This window comes from Polyodon spathula, chromosome 4 (genome assembly GCF_017654505.1).
Source record: "Polyodon spathula isolate WHYD16114869_AA chromosome 4, ASM1765450v1, whole genome shotgun sequence".
Classification (NCBI taxonomy): domain Eukaryota; kingdom Metazoa; phylum Chordata; class Actinopteri; order Acipenseriformes; family Polyodontidae; genus Polyodon; species Polyodon spathula.
Window position 1 is genome coordinate 75,958,605 of NC_054537.1, and position 24,513 is coordinate 75,983,117.

General features: G+C 34.5%; 2 protein-coding genes across 4 annotated transcripts in view; both read left to right on the forward strand.

Moving 5' to 3' along the window:
* LOC121314863 (zinc finger protein 40-like) overlaps window positions 1–7,634 on the forward strand; it is an 83,628-nt gene extending 75,994 nt beyond the window's left edge. For all 3 annotated transcript variants that reach the window (XM_041248579.1, XM_041248581.1, XM_041248580.1), the window contains 2 exons: window positions 4,247–4,755; window positions 5,845–7,634. In XM_041248579.1, coding sequence (XP_041104513.1) covers window positions 4,247–4,755; window positions 5,845–7,044 — 1,709 coding nt within the window. In that variant the 3' untranslated portion in view covers window positions 7,045–7,634. The remainder of the gene's footprint in view (window positions 1–4,246; window positions 4,756–5,844) is intronic.
* Window positions 7,635–15,914: 8,280 nt separating this feature from the next.
* Window positions 15,915–22,566, forward strand: LOC121313867. Its single transcript, XM_041246648.1, has 5 exons — window positions 15,915–16,333; window positions 16,953–17,099; window positions 18,278–18,355; window positions 18,736–18,849; window positions 21,741–22,566. The coding sequence occupies exons 1-5, from the start codon at window positions 16,025–16,027 to the stop codon at window positions 21,963–21,965; spliced, it is 873 nt and encodes a 290-aa protein (XP_041102582.1). The 5' UTR covers window positions 15,915–16,024; the 3' UTR covers window positions 21,966–22,566.
* Window positions 22,567–24,513: the final 1,947 nt, after the last annotated feature.

Here is a 24,513-nt window from a genome sequence, read left to right on the forward strand (position 1 = left end):
GCACTGTTATCAAGTTTGCCAGAAAAGAAGTGTCCTGACACAGAAGTCATAAAAAGACACATTTTAAAGTGGTACTGTTTCACATTTCACAGCTTGCCAGTATCTTTTTTTTTTTCCCCAGTGCTGTTAAAAACTTTATTTTGGACTAGAAGTTAAATATTGAGACTTAAGCTGAGGGGACAGTAGTCTAAATGTAGAAAAGGCTACTTTTTTTTAGAAAGTGATGCGCAAGCTACAAGTTTCAGGCAACTTTGTTGGAAGCAATTGTATCAAAGGACTGTTGATTTTGTAGAAGCAATATTATATCATAGAATAAATCAACCAATGTAAAAAGTCATATGACTAGCTTATTTGCTGGTGAAAAAAAAACTAGAGAGAAATGGCAGAGAATTAATGAGAAGCCAGTGTGAGATATTGTAAGGGAGATTTTTTTTTCTTTTCTAGGTGTAAATAAGCAAGTGTTAATCGGTCCATTTCTGGTAGTTAAAGAGTTAATGCCACGAGATGCAGTGGAACGGAATTAAAGTCAACACACTTATTATTATTATATTCTTTTGAAAAAAATGATTTACATCACAAGTGATAAACATAATGTTGTGTTGGCATTATAGTCTAATATTAGAAAGTACAAAAAAAGTCTTGAACCGATGCTGAAGTATTAGAACGTTTATGTTAAACTTCTCTCTATTTACAGTTAGTTTTATTACACATTTGTTTTCACAAATAAAACTAAAATATTCAAGCAAAACATTCAAAAAATAACGTTTTTTAAGTCAAGAAAAAAATATATATATATATATATATATATATATATATATATATATATATATATATATATAAAATATAAAGTTTAGTTTGTTATATTGAAAGAAAAAAATAAGGTAAATTATGCAGACACTAAAAAACACCAATAAACATTTTGTCTACAGTTTCTACATACTGTAGGATAGTGTCCTCTGAAATTTGAAGCAACAATGTAGAAGTAGCAGATTTCATTCTACATTTTCTAGCAACATGTAGACTAGTGTCCTCTTGGCATTAGTATTATATAATCTGATATCTTTTTTTTTTTTTTTACTGTTTTGAGATTTCCATTGAGAGTAAAATAGTCTTCTGTTTCCTCCATTATATTACATTTGTGATACTGAGTTTTTTGTTTTGTTTTTTGTCAGTGTTCTAGGAAAGCTAGAATGGCCCTTGCTACAAGATCTGTTCAAACACATTTTTATAACCGAGTAATTCTGCAGGATTTATTTATTTTTATATCAGTGAATCAGAAGAACAAATCTGTTGAATTGATTCATTAAACTGATTGAATCAAAAGAATCAAGTCAGTAAAAAGAATCAAAGTGCACATCACTAGTTTTCAGGCCAGAAAAATAGGTTTTAGTAGCCTATGAGTGGTTAAATTAGGAAATACAGTGTGAATGAAGCTCATCACATTATTCAGAACGGGGTGCTTCATTTAAACATTTTATCATGCCTTCCCACACAAATCACATATTCAGTCTAATTACCATAGTATTACACAGTAAAATGAATGCACCATAATATATATGCCCACTATTTGGCGTGATAATGAATACAATTGCAATAGTAAATGTGGAAATCATGAACGTGCACAGTAATTGCAATTATCATGCACTGTAAAGTTTAGCGCCGTTTTGTAAATGAGGCCCCATGAGCTGACACTTTGCAGTTAAAATGTTCATTGTGAATTCTGACAATGACTCCTAAACGGTTATTTCATATGACCCTTATTTAAAGATTTCTAAACAACAGCTATTGGGTAGTAGTATGAGGAGTAGAGAGAATCAAAAATCGAGTAGAGTAATTAACACTAGAGTGAGATTGTTGTCTCCAAGTCCACAAGATATTGTATGTTTTAAAAAAATTAAAAAGTAACTTGCCTGAGAGATTCATTTTATAATACAGTATAATAATAAGCTGTCTTTGTGAAATACATTTACATAATACATTTGCTACCTGTGTGAGGAAATGTTAGAAAAAGAAAAAATAATAAGGTATCTTTGTGAAAAGCTGTCTTTTGTCCTAGTCTTTGATTACACATGTCCAGACTGTGCCACTCACAATTTAATCAAATATTTCTCTCATTCCAAGTTTCGCAAAAGTAAAAGCACCTGTTGTATTAAAGAAATCATAGGTATCTTGAGACCATCTACGGTGATTAATTAAAATTAATAATGGCAAATGATAAAGCCCCCTACTGAAGACATTTTAATAACTTAAGTAATGTTGTATTACAGAAAATATGTCGCAGTTACAGAATTACTGATGAGTTCCACTGTGCATATAGAAGTCTGGGGTATTATAAGTAACTGGCCCCTTGTTTTTGGTTGAGCGGAAGAAAATTAAGAAACCATAATTTATGAACTGCATTGCTTCACAGTCAGTCCTATGAGACCAGGCATAAGTGGCACTTCCTACAGTCTGTTTGTACAGTATGGCTTTAAAGGCACTGTATGACAACAAATGATTGCCTTCTGCAAGCTGAAAAGGGCATTATGGCTTTGTTTGAAATCAGGCAGCCAAAAAACAAATCCCCTCTTTAGCTGCTGTCAGCAATGAGGATCAAAGGGAAATCATTTGGTGAGATTAGTTTGTTCACAGGCATCAACCGCTGCACAGCTCCAGGGAAAAGGGGAAACAAAAATGTTAACTGTTTTACTTGACTCATCATTAACAACAGTAAAACATCCACTCTTTCAATTTAAGTGTCAGATTTTTGTTTTATTTTGTGTGTTTAGGTATTAATCTTGAGTTTCCAATATTGTGAACAGAAACATGAATCGCTAATGTATTGGAAGAGTGGTGAATGTATCTCTGCTTTGAGTGCTGCTGTGTGAAGGGATTTAATGCAACTAGCAATTAACATGCTCAAACCTTAATCTTTAACATTCTGTACTTACACTATCTTGTGAATGTTTTGCATAATTGCAATCCGTAATATAATGAAGTGAAAGACAAAAACTGGATAGCAGTTTAACTGATGTTAACAGATTTGTGTTTTCTAAAATATAAAATGTGGTAATTCGGTTTTCTTTTCAAAATAAATATACACTATCATATATATTATAATATATATAGATATATATATATATATATTAACAATAGATATCTATATAAAATAAACACGATTCTCAGACATTTCATTACATATTTCTCCAGTGACTTGATTGGGCAGTTTGGATCATCAGTACGAGGTGGTGTTTTTAAAAGGCACTTATTGCACAATCAAGTCAGCAGTTTTTAACAAAACAATGCAGCACAGGCTTACTTTTTTATTTGAATTACTATTTTATTTTCATGTAATCATTTTTTTTTAACTATTGAAACTCAGAGTTAGTTCAGCATGCACAGTAAATCCAAGATGGGCTTCTGGTTAAATAATACATGGATTTTTGCACATTTAAAAGGCTTTTTGTTTTTGTATCAGATATATTTAAGTTAAATTAAAACAGAGTAAATCTGTTTAAAGCTAAAAATACCTTTGTCCGCAATGCTAGTTTTTTTTTTTTTTTTTTTTTTTTTTTCCCCAGTTTGTCCAACAGTACTCCTCTCTGTACTACTTTTACAGCATTGGTAGACATCTTGGAGGTATATGTAGTATAAGGGCATATACTAGGGACTATATCCCACAAGCTTAGCCAATCAGAGTGCAGGGAATCTTTATGTTGAAGTGTGTGTGTGTGAGAGAGAGAGATATATACACACACGCACATATATAGTAACCTCATGGGCTCAGACCTGGTTCTGAAATGGGTAGATTGTATCAGTGTTTGAAATAGACTATATCATAGTTTAGAAGACTGTTCTATTTTGTTATGACCTCTTTTCAATGTAAAATGTGTGCTGAATTTTAAAGCTGTTTACCACGTTGGTCTTTACTTTACCCTTTAGTATAGCAGTACATAACTTTCCCCTCAATTAAGTCTTTTTTCCACTCCTACAGTTACAATGCATGCTGTAGCTCATGGAGGTGAAACACAAAAATTAACAAATAAAACACGGGTTTATTTCTCAATACATTAATATATTAGAGAATACATTATATATATATATATATATATATATATATATATATATATATATATATATTATATATTATATATGTAATAGTCACAGTGCAGAGTTTTTTTTTTCATAAAACTGAAACTGTTGATGCAGTTTTATTTAAAGGTAACCAGACAATGAAATAACATCTCTGCATCTTTTTACTTCACAGGAGGTAGAGGGAGGTATGGATATGAGAGACAAGGCTCGGACACAGTAGACTCGGAAGGTCCAGATGACGATGACAATGACAATGAAGAGGAGGATGAAGAAGACAGCCAGGCAGAATCTGTACTGTCTGCCAACCCATCCGTCACAGCAAGCCCACAGCACAACCCCACAGGGAGCACCTACAATGAATCCCTGAGCTGCACCAGTGCTGAGGAGGAGTTCAGGATTACAAGGGATTCTGCAAGGCTGGAGACGGCTCTACTAGAAACTCTGCCCAAATCACTGCTGACCCAAATGAGAGTGTCAAGTGCTACGTCAAATAATCCAGCAGATAGTTTGTTATCCAAGATCCAGAAGGAAACCAGTACTTGTGGCACAGCTGGAACAGAAACAGAAGGGCTGTTGGCAACGAGTCCCAAGTCTCCCTGCTGTCAGATGTCAGTAGATTACCCTGAGCCTGATGAAATCCTGATGCCTTCTGGATTAAATAAAGTTAAAGAACAGCCACAGGTAAGTGGTATAAATTATGATATTTTGCTAATACATCAAATAAAAAAAAAATAAAAAAATTGATGATTGAACAACAAAGTTTCTTACCAATTTTTATTTATTTTTTTATTTTTTTAAATTGCCTTTTAAGTTTCCATTTGTGCTATTTTTCAAGTTATAAAAAGGTATTGCATAGTAGGTTGAGTTTCATTTTCCAGTGCCTACCATGCATTTTATTTTCTTCCACATTTTTCACCATTAAAACCAAAGTCACCAAGCTGAAACAGTTTTTCTCTCCAAAGAAAAACATGAAACTTTGTTACAGTGACAACGAAGCTACAGTGCAAGTAAAGCCAGTATGGTTTGGTTTAGTACAGGACATATTAATCTATGTATGCTTGAATTCACACCCCGGTGTTATTTTGTTCCACAAAGCTATATCTTTTTAATACTGTGTACTGTGTACATGCTGTTTTATGTAAGCCTGGCATTTTAGCTGAATAAATGTAAGTAAATGAAGACATCTTTTTTGTGCTAAACTTTTAGAGATACAAATGATATATAATGATAAAGTGGAATATTTTTAGATAACTGAATTTACTTAATTATCCATTTCTTTACAATTTTAGGAACTTGCATGTAGATTTATTAAGACTTTACAGGCTACCTCCAATAATTTTAGTTATGACATTGTCTGCTGAAATGAAAGATTCTTAATTATACACTTGTGTTAAGGTATGGCCAATGGTCTAAAAGATGCAGTTACTGGGAATTTTTCAGTCATGCTTCACCATTTACCTGGATTAGAAATATATAGATCAATATGAAAAAGTACACACCCCTGTATAATACATATGTATACAATTTTAAACAATTTGACAGCTCCCTCTTGTAAATAAAAAAAAAAAAAAAAGTAAGTTAGAGCAGTTCACTACTTAAATTAGTATCCTTTTCTCCTATATTTAGTCATGTCTGCTACAAACTACGGCAGTTTTCTGGCAATGTGGTTTTACTGATGTGGATTATATTGGGTTTACTGTTTTCTAATTTTCTTAGGTTCTTATGTAGTGTATTGACTTTATAAAAATGTATCATACTTATTATTTTCAGGTGCCCTTGCCTGTTAGCCAGTCTTTTCTGTCAAGCGAAGTTGGTTTGCCTGTTGATCGCAGCACCCAGACAACATTGGTGCCTGCCTCGGTCTACACAAATTCACGTTTGTCAGAGTACCAGCCACAGCTGCAGCAGCAGTTCCTCCCCCAGACTCAAATTCAATCTGCATCCCATCAGACGCACTTGTTTAGCCACCTTCCCATGCACTCCCAGCAGCCAGCCAGAATACCCTACAGCATGATTCCAGTTGGGGGAATCCAATTGGTGCCTGCAGGCTTGGCAGCCTACTCCACTTTTGTACCTATCCAGGCAGGGCCAGTACAGCTCACCATTCCTGCTGTGAGTGTCATTCACCGAACAGCAAGCCCACATGATGAGAAGACCCCAGAAGGAGGACCCGGTACTTCAAACCCAATAGGTGTGGCAGAACATGTGAATAGTGTTCTGCCTTGTATACCTATTGGCCAGGTCAATGTCTCTAGCTTACAAACACTCAGTACGCAAAGCCTGCAGCCTCTTCCAGCACTGGGCCTGGAGTCAGTCAACATTTTGGGCCTTACAAACTCAAACATTGCCCCCCAAATGCACTCTCAAGGCCTCACCTTAAATGCTTTAGGACTGCAGATGCTGGCTGCAAACCCATTAACTCAAAGCAGCCCCAGTCCACAGGCACACATACCTGGATTGAAGATACTGAACATAGCATTACCCACTCTGATTCCGTCAGTTCGCCCAATAAATGCAGAAGGCCAAGGATGGCCAGAAAATCCATCAACACAGCTTGGTGAAGGAAAGTCTGAGCAGACACCTGTCCATCTTCCAGTATCTGTTAACATCAGTCCTGTAGGCTGTACAATAACCCCACAATTATCACCCAGTATGCAGCTGAAGGCTTCGGATCATGTCTTTTCTGGTAGACTGAAGTGGCAGACAGATTGCAGAAACCAAGCAGATAGTGTTCCACGGATTGAAGTCGCATCGCAACCTAAGGCTGGTCAAGGGCATATTAGTACCAAAAACTCTCCAAATGAGCACTTTGTAAAGGGGAAAGAGGAAGACGCATCAAAGCAGCAGGCTTCAACGTCATGCTCATCTGACCCACCTCAGAAGCACTTAGGAGCATCGCGACATCGGAACACGGTTCAGTACAGTGATGTGTCCAGTGATGATGAGGACAGACTTATAATAGAGACCTGATCGCTTGACTAAAAATTCGTGTTTGTTTTTTTTTTGTTTGTTTGTTTTTTAAATTCCTGTAAATTTGAGAAATTGAAAACACTTAAGAGTTTTGTATCTGTGCAAACCATCCTTTCCTTTAAGCACATTTACTGAAATTTAATATTGTATGTGCAATCATAAGATGACCAGTCTTTACTGTCTTTATTTTTCTTGTCAGCCCCAGAATTCTTTTTTTTTTTTTTTTTTTTTTTTTGTACATGTTGTATAGACAATTGTGCCTTTTTGGAGTTTCTTGTTTAGGAACCTGTAAATAATATAGAATGTAAATCAAGTCGTTTCTTGTGTTAAAAAAACAAACATAGATTTATTTTAAAAAGTGTTATGTCAAACATAAATTTATCAGAACAGAGTTTATATGTTGCACTGAAAATGTACATTTCGATTACTTTAGGGGCAATGTTTCTATGTACAGATGTAGTATGTAAAACTATTTATTGTATTCATCTTTTGGCCATGAAACATGGGTCTGTTTTTTCCTTGTGTAAGAGAGTAGCCTAACATTTCAGTATCTCTGATAAACTGTATCAGTAAAACTTTGTTTACAGACATCACTGATCATTGTCACCTTTATTGCATTAGGGTTCCTGTTGCCAATTGTTTTATATTCTTTATTAAGAGCTATTAGATCCATTATTGACCTAAGAGCTATTAGATAACATCTGTCTGAAACACACAGGAAGTCCAATACACATACAAGCACACATCCATTCATTGATTTTCATCACATGCCATCAATCATGGGATCTAGTTGTTTTGACCTGAAACTCTACTGCATTTTCTTTGCTGGGCAATGCTGAACAGTCTTGCAAACTAACTGGCAAAATAAATATGGTATTTATCCAATATATGAATACTTATCCTTTGACAAGGAATACAACCATTTACAAAACATTTTTTTTTTTTTTTTTTTCATTTGTTCAACTGTACATGTAAGAACAAGCAACATTAGCCTCACAACACTGCTGCTTAACCCTCTTTATAATCATGTTGGCAGAACTAATAATTTTTTGGTGAACATTTTAATTAAACTAACACTAAGAGGTTGCTTGCCTATTACAACAAATCACAACCATGTGTCCTTGCAAGTGATTATACTCATGGATTGATTAGGCGCCAGCATGTAGGCTTGTCAGGGTTTTGGGGAAACAACAATATTACAACAATATGCTGTTGTGCATGTTTATTTACAGCACCATTATTAACCTGTATACAGATTAAGTCCAATCCAACAAGTTCACGAGTCAAAGCTTTTATAAAAACACATTTCTCTTCCATTCAAGCAAAAAAAAAAAAAAAAAAAAAAAAAAGTTTAAGTAGGGTCAACTAATACTGTATGTATTTTCAGATTTGACGTTGATGTAATGCTCTATGTCTTTTAATGATCAGTTTGCTAAAGCATTTTCTCCCCCTGTAATTCCATTGCAATGTTTAAATGAATATACTATATTTAGTATATCAGTTTAAGTTAACATAAAGTATTTAATTTAAATTATAATTCATAGTAACAGTTATCAGCTCAATTTTTTTTTTATTATTATTATTTTGGTGTTGATGTAAACTGCTTTTCACCCATTTATTATTTGGGGGATTCACTTGTATTTTAAGACACTTTCTTCTTTAAGTTATTCGTAGGGCATTAAGAAGGACACACTAGAATTTGCACGAACTGACTAACTTGTAGTTCAGTCCTGTACCTCAAGATGTCTGTATACTCCAATCAACTGATCTGAAGAATAACTAAGTAAGACCTTAACTACTATTTTTGTTTTAAATAGTCCAGCGAATCACTCTGTGTTTCATAGTCACCCTATCTGAATTTATAATTTCCCTGAGACTGACAAGCTGATTGCAAGCATAAAAAAGTTGTTTTTTTTTTTTTTATTTTTATTTTTTTTAAAACCTGTGTTTTAAAGATCATCTAAAATATGCAATCAGAAAAGAGGCTAATAGTCTAACAAAGTTTCCACCTGATCCATGTAAAACACAATATCATTGTTCTGATATAGTGGTTTGAAAGCTGTAAACTTAGAATCTATCAAACGTATAATACAGTGGCTGAATTAACAAAATGCATACCAAGTACTGTCACCAGAGGTGCACATCACAAATGCCAGAACAGTGAATTAAAACTTTACAGTTTCTGGAAAAATAAACAGACTATGGCAACCCTGATTACTGCAGATTCAAATCAGCAAATTCCTGAAGGAAACAAGTATTGTTAACACTCAAGTTTGTTTTTTTAATTTTAAAAAATGGATGAATATGTCAGTCTGCTTTTTAAAATATATAAAAAGTGTTTTACTAATGAGTTGTAGTATAGCGATGGCCAGTTCACGTAATGATGGACATAGAGTTATGGGATGATTGTTTAATTATTGCATATTAGTTACGTTACGTTGAAACTGACATGGGCTACATTTATAATGACTTTCAACACCCATAATGGAACGCTCTTTTTCTAGATTAATGATGTCACCATACCATCATCATACTGTATTTTCTAGACTTTGAAAATGTGCATTGTAACCATGAAAAGCCTGGGAGGTAGGCCAGTGCCACTTTGATATGATTATCGTTCCATTCATCATAATGTGTCAAATTCAAGGGTCATATTTCAGAATCACCATCTTACTGAGCCAGAAATATACTTCCTTATATCCTATAAGCCCATTACAAATCTTGTGTTAAGAAATACATATCACATTATATCAAAACAAATAACGGAAGGGCCAATAAAAAAAAATGCCTACCAGTGGTAGGGCACAGAGGTACATTGGTGCTTCCCCATCATTGTCAAAAGTACGTAGTGTACATCAATCAATAAACCCTTAGTTGTGGTTCTCAAGATCATAGCATTGAATCTCACTGTTGTAAAATATTGTAAAATAAAATACTGATTTTACAATAATTAGTTCTAGCCTTTCTTTGAAAAATTATTGATTTGAAGTTTGAATCGTACATCTTTTAATGAACACATTTTATATGAAGTTCATGTTACAGTGTAGCAATTCTGATAGTTGGATTGCTGAGTAACCAAAAAACAAAGCACATATTAACTTACTTTAAAAAAAAAAAAAACTCAATTAGTAGTAGTGGCAGCATGTTGGCACAACTTCAGCATAGTAATCATTTTGTACTTTGAGGGAATAAATAGAAACATTTAACAAATAATTATATTTAACCATCGGAGATACAAAGGAACAGAGAGAACCAGTAGAAAGCTCCAGTTATATCAACTGTAAACCCCCGGATGGCCACTTTTAGGCATGTAAAATTGGAATGTTTCTTTAGTACTGATTAATGTGTAATCGTTTTTTTTGTTTTGTTTTGTTTTTGTTTGTTTTTTTCTTCTAAACCTCATATATCAAGGAAACTTTAAACCAAATAGGACATTACAATCTTGAAACTTAAATTCCAGCAGACTATCCAAAATATAACCAAAAACACATTTTTTAAATGTCTTTATTCACACACAAAAAAAGTATTTTAATAACAGAACTGAAGTCCTCTAGCAGTTGTTATTGTTGGGACACTTTAGCTCAGGGAACAATTATTGCTGCAGTCAATTATCTAGCAGATAGTAATCACTGAGTTAGACGTTAATGATTTGTTTATACAGCGATGATTTCGCTACAGGAAATGTCTTCAGCTAGCTGGAGGAAAACTAACAAAAAACAATATTGCAAGTAGGTTTCTGTTTAAGACGAACACAGTAGAGTGGAGAATGCAGTATTCAAGAGCAGTGTGGCAGGACAGGGGACCTGTGCATGAAGGGTGGGGTTTTGTATGTGTATTTGTTGTAAATGGTGTGTGTAAATAGTTCATGAAGAACCTGACGCTCCAGCGGGGCCTCAGGTATAAAAAGCTCCCAATTATACACATCAGGTCTGCTGCAAGGCCGTAAGACAAAGGATTGAAGATCATCCACGCTACCTGGACAAAAACGAAAACATCTTGCTGAAGTCCTCCTATCACCATGAGTGTGAACCGGGTTCAGAATGAAAGAAGTTGTCGAATCCACGACCACTGTGTATGTAACCAGGATCAAGGTTTGTTTACTAATAGGATTTGTTTCTGGATTGTAGATTCCACACCAGTGTAGGAGCAGGACCTTCCATGTAGGGGAGTAGCACACACCGGTTTCACAGCAGCTTTTATTTGTAGTTTTTGTACTGTGTTTTATTTTTGCCTTCTTTATGTCCAGCCTGCGCGTTACCATCCCTGGTTGTGTCATGTGAGCTGTGTTTTGGCAGCGTGTCAACTCCAACCTCTGTCTTGATCTACTGTCTATGAAGCAACTCGCACCTCTCTCCACTGTTACAAGCAGGCTGTACAGTATAATTATAATTACATATACTTATAGTATACTATAATTAAAGTGTTAAACAGGATATTAATGAGATTTTGGGGCTGAGGTACATACAAGGTAATCTAAACATTACATCTACTCGAGTCGACCAACCGTTACGGCATGAGGCATCCATTCTTAAAGTAACAGTTACGCCTGCAGGAGGTTTCATGAAATATGGGGGGTTTTCCTCTATGAATTTTGATCAATAAATAAGCCCTAATATTTTGCCTTGCGTTAGAAAGTCATGTTGACTTCCAAGAATGAACACCACTTGGATGTAAGGGGAAACAAAAAACCTGCATGCAGTAATTCAGAATTCTTGGGTTTGTTTTTTGTTTTTCTCAAAAGAAAATAATGAACTCCGTATAAAAAATAAATATGCTTTTTTTTCCCCATTTGGAAATCTGCTTTTCTTCATTGTTAATAGAAAATGAAAAGCCTTATTGTGACTCAATACATATGTTGTCTGCTAATAGTTATTCTACATTTTATGTGAGTATTTTACTTCGTCTCGGACATCACTGAAGAAAAACACTCTCTTGAAAATTCTTAGTAAGATGTTAAGGTCAAAGTATTGCAACTATGCTGTACAAATTGTTACAGCCATAGTAATGTGTGCCCTGCATACTCCAAATCAAACAAATATTATGGAAAAACCCATGTGATTGTTAGCTTGTTATGAACTTTTAACTTTACAGGGATTAGGTTGGGGAGAAATCACTGCAATACCAATGTATTCTGTTGGAATCAGTTTCTATACGTGAATAGAGCATTGAACAAAAAATAACAGACAACAAAAAATGACTTTCTATTTTTTCACAATGATACTGCCCATACCGTTCCTACAAGTCTTTAAAGTGTCCTTTTCACATTAAAAGGATAATCATTCTTTACATTCCTACTATTCAGTCAAGTTAGATTTGCTTCAAAGTAAATCTATTAGCAAGGCCTACTTAGCTCTGTGTGTTAAGCCAGTTTCTTAAAGTCAAGCAGGTCAAATGTTAAGACTTGTTTATTCCAGTCCTAGCATATATATATAGACACATATATAATGTCAGTTGACCTGGTTTATGTTGTAGATAGCTTGTTGCTTTGAATCAAATCTGTGAGAGATATACATTAGAACTGTCAGTCTCTCCTATAGCACAGGAAACTAAAATATTGTTGTAGTTTGGTTGTACTGACAACTTCCAGGAAAAACAAAATTTTCAACAAAAGGTTACATGGTTTTTAAGTATGTTAATATCAAGCAAGATTGTAAAAACAATAAAACATTCTTGTGGTTGCCAATAAAAGTTAGTCAGTGTTAAAAATTACAATGTCACACTAATTGATTAGAACCGGGAAGGATTTTTGGTAGGCAATGTAATACATGTGACCCTAGCCCTGTTTTGTTTACTTTTTCCTTATCAACTTAATCTGAAACAGCTCTCTTGATTCCTACCTTATTTTATGTTACGCCTCCTCAAATGTCTTCAGTCACTTCCTTGCTGGAACCCCATTTAACGGCAGTCCTTGTACTAGCCTTGACTCTCGTCGGCCATGGGCAAAGCTAACTTGTTTAGATCAATTGGTATTCTAATAGAGTGAAAAATACTTTTTTGCTTAAATATGGTAAAATAAAGTCCAGTTCCATACAAAAATCAGCTCACAAGTAACATCATTCAGTCCCTTTCAATCTGGAGACAATCTAGCCATCTCAGTGGATGGATTCCACTGTGCAGCTGTATTCTTGTTACTTACTGTCTTTCTTGCTTTTTCGGTATCTATATTTCCACTATATAATAGCATAATATGATTTTTCAGTTATTTTTGGGACTATGCTTTGTGGATCACCGTACTTTTTAGTACCAGCAAAGCCACTGTTAAATGTGTAACGTTTTTTGGGTTTTTTTTGCCTGCAAAATATGTACTCTTTGGTGGCTGTGTTTGCCTTTACTTAAAACACTGACAAGATTAACAATAGATTAGAATGGCTACATTTGATCTAGCTGACTAGACTTGTATCATGTGTGTATGGATTAGCATTAGATAAAGATCAATAGTGTGAAAAGGAAAAATGCTAAGCCTTCCCAGTTGAAATTCCTTTTCACTTTCAGTGGTGATTTAACTAGAGTTCAATTTAACAACCTACATCAACCAACTGGACCAGCTTTGACTTGTCACAGAATTTGAGTTCAGTGAGTACAAAGCCTTTGAGAATGTATATGTTTGTAAAGCAGCTAGGAAGTTACATGCGTCCAAGTTCTCATGATTGAATGTATAACTAGGAATGGAATGAAAAGAATTCAGTTTTGCTAAAGACCTTACATCAAGAAGGATTATTATTGAGCTATTTCCAGATTGTATTATATTTTCTGAGCAATTCCTCAGTCTGAAATATTTTTTTTTTATTAAATAAAAGGAGAATCAATCAGTGTTTTGTGTTTGTATCATGTGTACATGTGTCCAAATATATGAAAGTTATTTACAATGAGAGCCTCAAAAGAAATGCTTGGGTGTGCAATGTAATGGTTGTGACGTAAGAGATGATAGTGGAAGGGTGCCAGAGTGATAACACTGTGTAACAATTGTAAATACAGTATAATCATAAATCTCGAAAAACTACTCACTTCTAAATCTTTTGTAATCATTTTTGTATTACTTTAGTATAAATACATGTTAATTTGGATTCATATGTTGTTTTTTTCTGACTTTATGTGAACGAAAAGACACACATTTGCCCATTTTCCCATTGGAAATAGTGATATTTTGAAATATCACTGTCCTGGTCACAAAAGCAAAGTTTGTGGGGAATAATAGCCATTTTCTATACTTTTGAGGCATAAGCAATTAGGAATTAACACTTGCTACCCAGGAACAAAAATTGTGTTACATAGTGTAATATTGTAATATTTTAACACAGTATCACAGTGTTAAGTACCAATAAAAGCTGGTATTTCATTGCAGGACTGCAATTTATGTTCCATAGCCTTGACATTGCAGTCATAGCTGTGGTCTGTTAATATCACATGTGATCTTAGTAAATCTATCCCATCTTCAGAAGAAATGTAACAAACAGAAAACACAACTGGTGCTTTCTCGTGGTTTCTCAACTTTCTTCCTTTGGCAAAACCTTTATGGCAGAGTTTATACACTATTCAGAGTTTCACTTTTCAAAGTTTTCAAATGACTATACTAATCTTTAAGAAATATCATAATTCATCCACCATTTTTAGTCTGAGCAGTGGTGCTAATGACTCAAATGGCTATGTGAATTACCTCTATATAAGTTTACATGTCAGATTCCCGTAAAAATTTGGATCTTCTCCAATCCTTAAAGGTAGTGTCTCTCCTACAGCGTTGCTTGCCTGCCTGCTCTTAAGCCCCAGCAAACACTGTGCACAGCTGCCTGAATAGAGTGGATGAGTATTTGAAGTCTCTAGATACACAGATGCACACTTTTGCTTTGAGTTTTTGTGCCACCTAAATGGGGTTAGACAAAAAGAATGCAGCTGTCAAGCTGCTACCATATGGCTTTGCAAGGTTGAAAAAAAACATGGGGAAACAAGAAGGGACCCTGAACGAGACCTTCGAAATCAAATGCAAAAATTTAGAACACAGCATCTGGCAGGGACAACTATTCAAAACATTGTTAACAGAGCAGGATGCTCTTCAAATGAAACAGTGCATCCCCAGGACCTATGCATTTTATAAGTGCTCCCTGGTGGCAGTGAACCTACTTGCTTTTGATTACTTAAAAGTACAATATTTACTATGGGTGTGGTATAGGTGAGAAAATGTCTGAAAAATATCAAAAATACAGCCAATTCATAAACATTCAAATGTCTGCATGATTAGAGTCTGAATGCCCCTTTGGCACATTGATTTTTCCTTATAGTGCCACTGCATTGTCATTGAAGATAATTTGGTAGGGGTAGATGTAATGTCTGTACAAAGCAATTCAATAAATTAAACCAGGAGATGAGTTAACAAGGAAACTCCTGCAGGTCATTGGTCATTAGTCTACGGGAACATCTCAAACCGTGTATGAAGCTTTTATAGGGTAAGAGACAAGTTTTCATTCAGACCAGTGGTAAAATCATATATTCTGAAGCAGCAGGTGAAAATGAAGAGAACACTTTCCCTCCAAACGTACAGCTTTATTTGTTAATTGGTATTTTGCCTTGGCTGTAAGGAGGACAAATGAAAAATAAAACTTGATTTCTTAGTGTCTTTTTTACTATACTAAAATCCATACATTTGTTAGTTATTTTATTTTTGTATAAAGAAATTCATGTAAGTACTGTTTTTATAGGCTGTATATTCAATTGTTGTATATTTGAAGGCAAAGTGAATGGCTGGTAGTACTTCATATATGGATAGTAATCTGGTCTCATTTTTATTTACTGGTGACTTCTACAGGAGAGTCTTTGCCCCCTTTTGCAATGACGTTTGTAGAAGCTTGTTGCTTAGCAACAGAGTACTCAAAGCGAATGTTAATTGCAGTACAAACTTCTGAACTATTTAGTGCTTCATTTTTTTTTTTACTTTACGATAATTGAAAAACAAATAGAGGCAAAAAATAAAAAAATAATTATACAAAAGATGAACCAAACCACCAACCATGATCTGAACAGTTCCTTTCATATGTTTGGAAAATACTATCAAGATAACTTGTTGAAACTAATCTGGAAATATCTGGACCTGGACCCTCATCATAAGCTTCTCTACATCGGAGAAAGTGGTGAAAGTTTTATCTCAGTCTTGGAAAAGACTTCAGCTCTGTTACAGCCTGTGATCTGGGGAGAGGAATGCGGTGGCCCACACACAGATAAGAAACCTAAAAGGATAGAACAATTGGACGATTACAGTTTCGATAGAGCTTTGCTTGTGAATGCTGTGCAGTATTTACAGGTATGCATTTCAAAGTTTAAAAAAAACAAAAAAAACAGTGCAAAACAACCATAAAGAATGTGATTTAAAATACATATACCATATACATGAAGCTACCACTTGTTAACTTGGACAGTATTTTGTTGGCAGATAGCAAACAGTATTCTCAAACAGCTCTACTTCCTTTACAATTCATTTGACACCCTTAACTACTTTTGCATTACATAACCTAACTTTAAGAAAGCAGCAGCTTTCATGCCAATACTGTGTACAGTTCAGTGGTACTACAATGGCAATGGAATGGTTTTGTACTAGGGGGCAACTGTAGTTGTGGGGGCCAGTATGTATTAAACCAGGTAGCAACAGAAATGTTTTATTGTCACTGTATCACTTGTGGAAACAGTTTACATATTGCTCAGGGTGCTGTTATGGACTTTTATAGTGAGCGTTTTAAATTCCCTTGGACTTGGTAAATATAGTGTTCGGACTGGTAATGAGTTATCATGATTAACAAAAACATTTTGTTTTTAATACACTGGGACATATAACATTATGCTTGAAGTTGGTTGGTGCTTGGGTGATTGATGCTCTCTAAAAGGATTTCCTTATGTGGTTTAACAATGTTGTTTATGTACTGCAGAATCCCTCTGAAACATTCACACAAGTCCTAAACACACTACATGCGTCTGGTAAGATCCTGCTAGTTCATCGGCCAGGACCTATTACCACCTTACCATTTTTCAGAAAGGCCAAAAAGAAGTTAGAAGAACAGGATTATCCCTACATGGTAATGCTTTATACTTCTTATTTGCTATTTGCAGTGGAAAATTATACATTACAACAAGTTTGTTAATATTTACTTGATTTACCAAGGGTAGCCCAACTGTAATAAGGGTTATTGTATGTACAGCACTGGCACCTACCAAAGGTTAGAATCCATCTTATTAAATCACATTAATTTGCACATTATGAAAAAGTACAATAATAGACCACTAAAAGCCACAATATACTGCTTTGCATATAAAGTGGCCTCTCCCATAAAGTTCTGCCAACTGGACACTGGCTCAAAGAAGCCTGAAGAGGATGCTAAAGCCTGTCAAATCTGGACAATCTGGCATTAAATAACCACCTTTATTACACTCCAACGTCCTACAGGTTTCCAAAAACACTGAACCCAAACAATGGTGGAAGAATATTAAGTAGAATAAAAATAGTTGGAGCGCAGCCTCCTCCTTCAGAGAATCATGGTGCTGCCTGCTGAAAAAAACAAAAACAAAGAATAAAATAATAAATCTATGCAACACGTTCACCCCAGTAAACAACAAACCAAGTTGTCAAAAACAAAAATAAAATTAAAAATTAAAATATATGTAAATACATATGTAATTATTGCCACCTCCATCAACAGTGTGTAAGAATGCTTACGCCTTGTGTTTGAACTTTAAAAATAGTGAACTTCCCCCCCCCCCCCCCCCCCCCCCCCCCAAAACACTTTGATATCTTATTTTAGTGACCAAAGGTAAACGGAAGGAAAAAAAAAACTAAAAGGAAAATATCTCCGGGGGTCTTAAAGCTTCCTCCTCCCCTATCCAGGCCTCAAAAAAAAAAAAGAAAAAAACACAAACATAATTATACTTATTACTTATTTCAAAATATCACTATTTCCAATGGGAAAACAGGCAAATGCCAGAATTGCCTGTTTTCCCATTGGAAATAGTGATATTTTGAAATATCACTGTCCTGGTCACAAAAGCAAAGTTTGTGGGGAATAATAACCATTATCTATACTTTTGAGGCATAAGCAATTAGGAAATAACACTTACTACCCAGGAAAAAAAAAAAAAAAAAAAAAATTGTTACACAGTGTTATTATTCATTATTGCGACTTTTATAATGAGGCTTTTTTGGACCCTTCAAGGCAGCTGGTTGCATTCTGTTTCTCTTCTGGTGTCTGTTTTCCAATAGGAAATATTTGAAAGCCTGAGGAAACTTGGAGCTGACGTGCAATGGGAAATTGAGCATGTTCCAGTAACAATCAAGAAGGTAAGAATAGAACCACTTTTAATGAAAGTTAATGGAAAGAAACTTCAGACTTAGCTGCCTTGTTAGATGAAGAACATTTCTGCATGTTTCTGCTCTCACTGTGAAATACGAAAGTGTTTTTTCTCAGCTAGCTAAAATCGAATGTACTGTACCATTAGATTTAATGATTTGGGGAAGTGTATGTGAAGAGAGAACAAAGGAACAAAAAATGTGATTCAAATTTGAAAAAGTTCATTGAATGTTTACCAGTAATTCATGGTAAAGTGTTGCGCTGCATTTTATGAAATAAGTAGTTGTTGGAACTGCCATATCACAGCAGTTTAATCTACACAACATGCTTTAGCAATGATGTATAAAGAGATAACTGGTATCCTTTCCAGGATGACTGGCTGTCCTCACTTGCAATGAAAACTGCACCCATACTTAAGCATTTAACTGATTATGAAGTTGCCACAGGCCTCCAAGAGTTGACACAAGGATGCCTAAAATATTCCGTGAGTAAAAGAATGTGAGATGTCATAAATAGTGGCTAACAACACACATTTTCAACATTATTTTTCCATTTAAATGTTTGTTTTGAATTTGTGATTGAACACACCCAGCAACTTAGGGATATAAAAATCTGAGTTAAGAAGCATTGTTTTTAGGGTTAAGTTATATTAAAGCTCCTTTTTTTCACATTATTATGAATTTTGGACTGTGTTCTCAATCTGGGCCTGTCATTCTTGGAAACTGTTTGTGTTGCATTATTCGGCAAAAATAATTAGCCAAAGGTCTCAATGGAAAAAAGTAATAACACAACATTTGTTAGCAATTAAATGAAAACAAAACAAAAATGTTTTTTTAAAGGAGATCTTCTTTCAGAGCTACTGAAATATGTATTAGTGCTGCTGTGATTTCAGGGGGGTGGATTAAATTTCAAGCGAAAGCAGCTTTGCTGATCTTTTCATGATGTCTGCAGTCATTGTGAGCAGCTCAGGTTCTGCTGTTATCACATGTTATCATTGTTCTCTATCTGAATTGACTTTACCTAGCTAGCAGCTTGTTCGATTTTGTCTGGAGAATTCTACAGAACAGACTTCTTCATTTCATTCAAACCATCTTTCAAGTCTGCTGAGCAGACCTCTAGATTTATAGAGAGGGTGAACAGGTGGGCCAGTCAAATTAAAAGGCCATTTTGTCACATGATTTGAATGAATGAGGACGTTTGTTTCATCCCACTACCATTTTCTTTTATACCTGAAACAATGATCATAGCTCAAGGTGCACTGATATTTAAATTCCTGATTAGTAATGATCATAGCGCCAGGTGCACTGATATTTAAATTCATGAATAACAGTGGTCATAGCGCAAGGTGCACTGATATTTAAATTAATGATTAACAGTGGTCAATAGCGCAAGGTGCACTGATATTTAAATTCATGATTAGTAATGATCATAGCACCAGGTGCACTGATATTTAAATTCATGAATAACAGTGGTCATAGCGCAAGGTGCACTGATATTTAAATTAATGATTAACAGTGGTCAATAGCGCAAGGTGCACTGATATTTAAATTCATGATTAGTAATGGTCATAGCGCCAGGTGCACTGATATTTAAATTCCTGATTAGGTAGACAGAACATTTTCTTGAAGTGTTTTGTCACTTTCTTTTCATGTTGTTTTTAAGCATTAACGTTGTTTTTATTTACAATACTTTAAAAATAAAAAATAAAAATTCCAGTTTCAATTTGTGCTAAACAATGGCTAAAGCAATCATTTTCAGATAACTGAGGCTAATGGCAATTTTGTACGATATAATACATCTATTTTAGAGGGGTGTCATTTTGTTCTGAAATAAAACACTAGCCATTAAAGGTTCAGTGCTGCCATGCACCTAGAAAGAAAGTAAAAACTTGGCCCTATGCAAACCGTTTTAACTCATGAAACTGTTCTGAACTTAACAAGAGTCTAGAGCAGATTCATGCGTATAAAACTGTATTTGTTTTGAGCTCAAAAATAAACCTGAAAATATTAGCTTAAGGACATGTAAGGAGTGCTTAAATGGTTAGATTTAGTCCCACCAAATCATTATGATGTCACTGAGACAAGTACAGACTTTGTCAAAGTAGGTGTTTACAGCATTATTATTTGAACTGTCGCTTACACAAGGAGAAAGTAAGTTAAAGTTGTTGTTGTTTATTATTATTATTATTATTATTATTATTATATTATTATTAATAATAATAATAATAATAATAATAATAATAATAATAATAATAATAATAATAATAATAATGGTATATGATATATGGCTCCCAACTGATTTAGATCTGCTGGTATACACAATACATATTTAGAAGTACAGTATAAAGATTCTGTACAAAAATTGTACATGCGTTAGAAAGTAAAATAATGATGGCCGATGGGCTTGAATCATATGAGGTTTATGCCACAAACTTTTTACTTATTCTGTACATGTATACAGCACTCAGTACTGATTTCAAATGCTTAACATATTCCCTTCATTATACTGAATATTATAATCCGCACTTGAAGACAGGATTTCTATTATGGTTGAACCTTGGTAAATCTGAGTTATCCCTGACTTTACAAGACTTAAAACAGGACATTGCATTTGGAGATGGATCTGGAATATTACCTGTAAACTGTGTACATGACATATATATATATATATGTATAATATATAAGATATTATATATATATATATATATATATCTATATATATATATATCAGATAGAGAGAGAGAGAGAGAGAGAGAGAGAGAGAGAGAGAGAGAGAGAGAGAGAGAGAGAGAGAGAGAGAGAGAGAGAGAGAGAGAGAGAGAGAGAGAGATGTAAATACTTTTGATGCCATTGTAACCACACATTTATTTCAATGTAAAGCTAATGTCTTTGTGATGTCATTGTAGATGTGAGTGTAGAAAAAGGACATATGGGCGTTAGGTTAGGATATATATGTGTGTGTGTGTGTGTGTGTGTGTGTTTTGACAAAGTATGGTAGCATTGCCACTTTCGAGGCCTTCAAAACGGTGTTGTAGGGGAGAAATACTCAAAACACAGAAGGCTTTGTTACTTTGTTACAATACTCACACATCTCACTCCTCAAACTCCCCAACCAGAATGAGGCTAGATACTGCATTATATATTCACACAGATAAAAAGATACAGGTGCTAAGCATTATCTCCTGATTGTTGAGCAGCACCTGCCCTGTAGCCCACTGCATCTTGGGAAATGTAGCTGTATGAATATCCACCATCAAAACCATGTGGACTACATTTCCTTGTAACCCATAACCACATACATATTTCACAAAGGATAGGAGCTTCGCAGAATTTGTGCTCTGAAGTACTGCCCATTCATTTTTTGTGTTTTGACTAGGAGGAAACGATGTCCTTTGAGGATCGCCTGATGTTCATTAGTGCACATAAACTGAGCAAGGAAGGTGGTGAGTATCCCAGTATCCAACGCTCCGGCTGTGTTCACAGTACGCCTCCACATTCTGCAGTGTGGGACCTGCCACTCAAACTTCCCCTCACTGAAGACCTCATCAAATACCTCCACAAGCCTTTGAAACCAAAGAATCTATTTAAAAGAACACTGTGATTGAACTGCTGTGTTGACTGTGTGCTAAATAGACCCTTCTACAGTTTGACACTCAAAAAATGTAAAGAAATAGGAATTGAATCACCTGTGTTTTAATCTCTGTAATATTGTGTTTTACCAAGGCATTGCTCACCGAGGTTATAGTCTAGACAGTCCTGTTTTTCTGTGAGCTCCTCAGCTGTGGTGTAATACTTGTGACTGATGAATAGTTGACAAATTATACAAATGAATAAAGGTGACGGTAGGTGTTCAGTACTTCAAGTTTAACTCATGCAAAGGATTTGTTCCCTACTTTTTGTTGTGCTGTATAAATAGCCATTTATATAAAATACATAATTTGTGATTTCTATCATATTATAATCGAAGTATACAGAATTGCAATTTTTTTATATGTGTGGTGACCTATTGCATTGAAAGTATAAGGGATTGTACTTATTCCTATTTTAAATACTAAAAGTATAATAGTCCAACAATGTTGTTAATGCGTGTTCCTTCAAAATAACTAGCCTACATTTAACTACACTTATGTGCTCAGGTAACTAGTGGGTTTTGTGCATTGATGCTGTGGATTCCAGTATCCAATCCAATAAAGCAAACATGGCCTAGCATATTGTTTTAGACATCTCTTTATTTATCATTATATTAATGAAGCTGAGACAGATTCATCATCATCTGTACGCACCACAGGATACTGAATTTATATCTTGTGATTAAGGCGCCACCTTGTGGTTTTACCGTTGAAATGGCACCAAGTCACTATTGTTTTTGGTTTCGTTCCTCATAATTATGCTGCTTTGAAATGTATTACATATTAATACACCTATTGACAACACATATTATTAATAACATCCTCATTTCACCGTACCTCGTTTCTTTGGTATTATTACAAAGAGAATATTACTAATAGAATAATACGCGACATAAACCAGTCACTTAAATGATCTTTAAAATAAAGGTATCAAGATCACATGCATAATTAACTATTACCGAAAGGCGTCAGTTGTATCATGTACTAACCTTGAATGACTGCAGGACAAGTAATTGTTGTATTTTTAAAGGCAAACACACACACACATACATACATGCATACATACATATATATATATATATATATATATATATATATATATATATATATATATATATATATATATATATATATATATATATATAAATTGAACTAGGCACTTGATCCTGTGAGTTTCAAATGTATTTGGGTAACGTATGGCAACCTGAATGACCCATCGCCCACTAGTCTAAAATACAAATATTTTATCTGGTGAAATTCCAACATCTTACAATCAAAAAGAACCGGGATACGGATTTAAACTTTGATCTCTAAACTTCCTCTGTTCTTTTTCTTTATCAGAAGTGTGCTATACAGCTACGCAGGGCATATTTTTCAAAGCGTTAGATAACAAGTGTATATTTGACAAAATAGGAAACAAACAACTAAGTTCTATAATTCAAGGACTCCTATGCACGTTCTAGTTGTTTGATTTTGTAACACTGATTATACACTAACACGTGTGACACTTTTTGTATATATATATATATATATATATATATATATATATATATAATAATATATAATATATATATATATATATATATATCTATATATATATATCAAAGCAAACTGTCTTGCTGTTGTGGCACAACTTTCCATAGCCAGCAAAGAAATTTAAAAAGAGGAGACCTGGCTGCAGTGAATAAAAATCTCCACAATTATATTATGTGCAAATTCCATATTTGAAATAGTAGGCTACTTGGGTTTTTCGTCAGGGAAATACAAAGTACAGTAGGCTACTGTACACCTTTGTTTTCATCAAATGGTAGGCTACGTTATATATTATTTATAATATTAAAACATTCCACCTTTTAAATGTGTTTTACTGTGGGCTGTAAATCATTTAACTCGTTAGTTTATAGTCAGGCTGCGTGTCCGTAGCACATTCTCTCGGTAGAGACACAAACAGAGCAATGAACATCCTTGCTGATAGGTATATTATAGAATGAGGTGACACGCTCAGTTAAGCTATTTCAATTTGGTTTCTCGGTGTTAAAGTATATAAAACACACAGTTTACCGTTTTATCAATAGAACAATATAGGCTTAACAGTTGATATGGAAGCTCGCAATTGTTTTCTGGTCTTCTAACAGACAAGAATGTAGACGTATGACAAAGGCTTACTCATCAGACTTTATTATTTTACAATTGTTTTAACTTTCTGCCGACTGGGACAATTGTCGATGGCATTCTACAAATATTATAATAGTCTGTGGCTAACCCCACAATGAGTCATAATGTGAAAAACAATCAAATCTGCTTTTAAAATAAAACTGGGCTTATATCAAGGGTGCAGACAGTATCTGTTAAAATAACCATAGTCTTGAACCTCAATGTTGTAAAACAAAACGATTCCCATTAAGATTTGTATTGTCCTAAACACACATCATTGTTATTTGTAGCCCATCGTGTTGAGCTTTTGATAAATTGTTTTATTAATATGGTATAACGTTCCCAAGTTAATCACTGAGTCCCGAC

Excerpts from the sequence above, each read along its gene's own strand:
- LOC121313867 (XM_041246648.1), top strand. The coding sequence starts at position 16,025 with ATGAACCAAACCACCAACCATGATCTGAACAGTTCCTTTCATATGTTT. Across the intron at positions 18,356-18,735 it reads TTCCAGTAACAATCAAGAAG|GATGACTGGCTGTCCTCACT; the intron begins GTAAGAATAGAA and ends TATCCTTTCCAG. Across the intron at positions 18,850-21,740 it reads AAGGATGCCTAAAATATTCC|GAGGAAACGATGTCCTTTGA; the intron begins GTGAGTAAAAGA and ends TGTTTTGACTAG.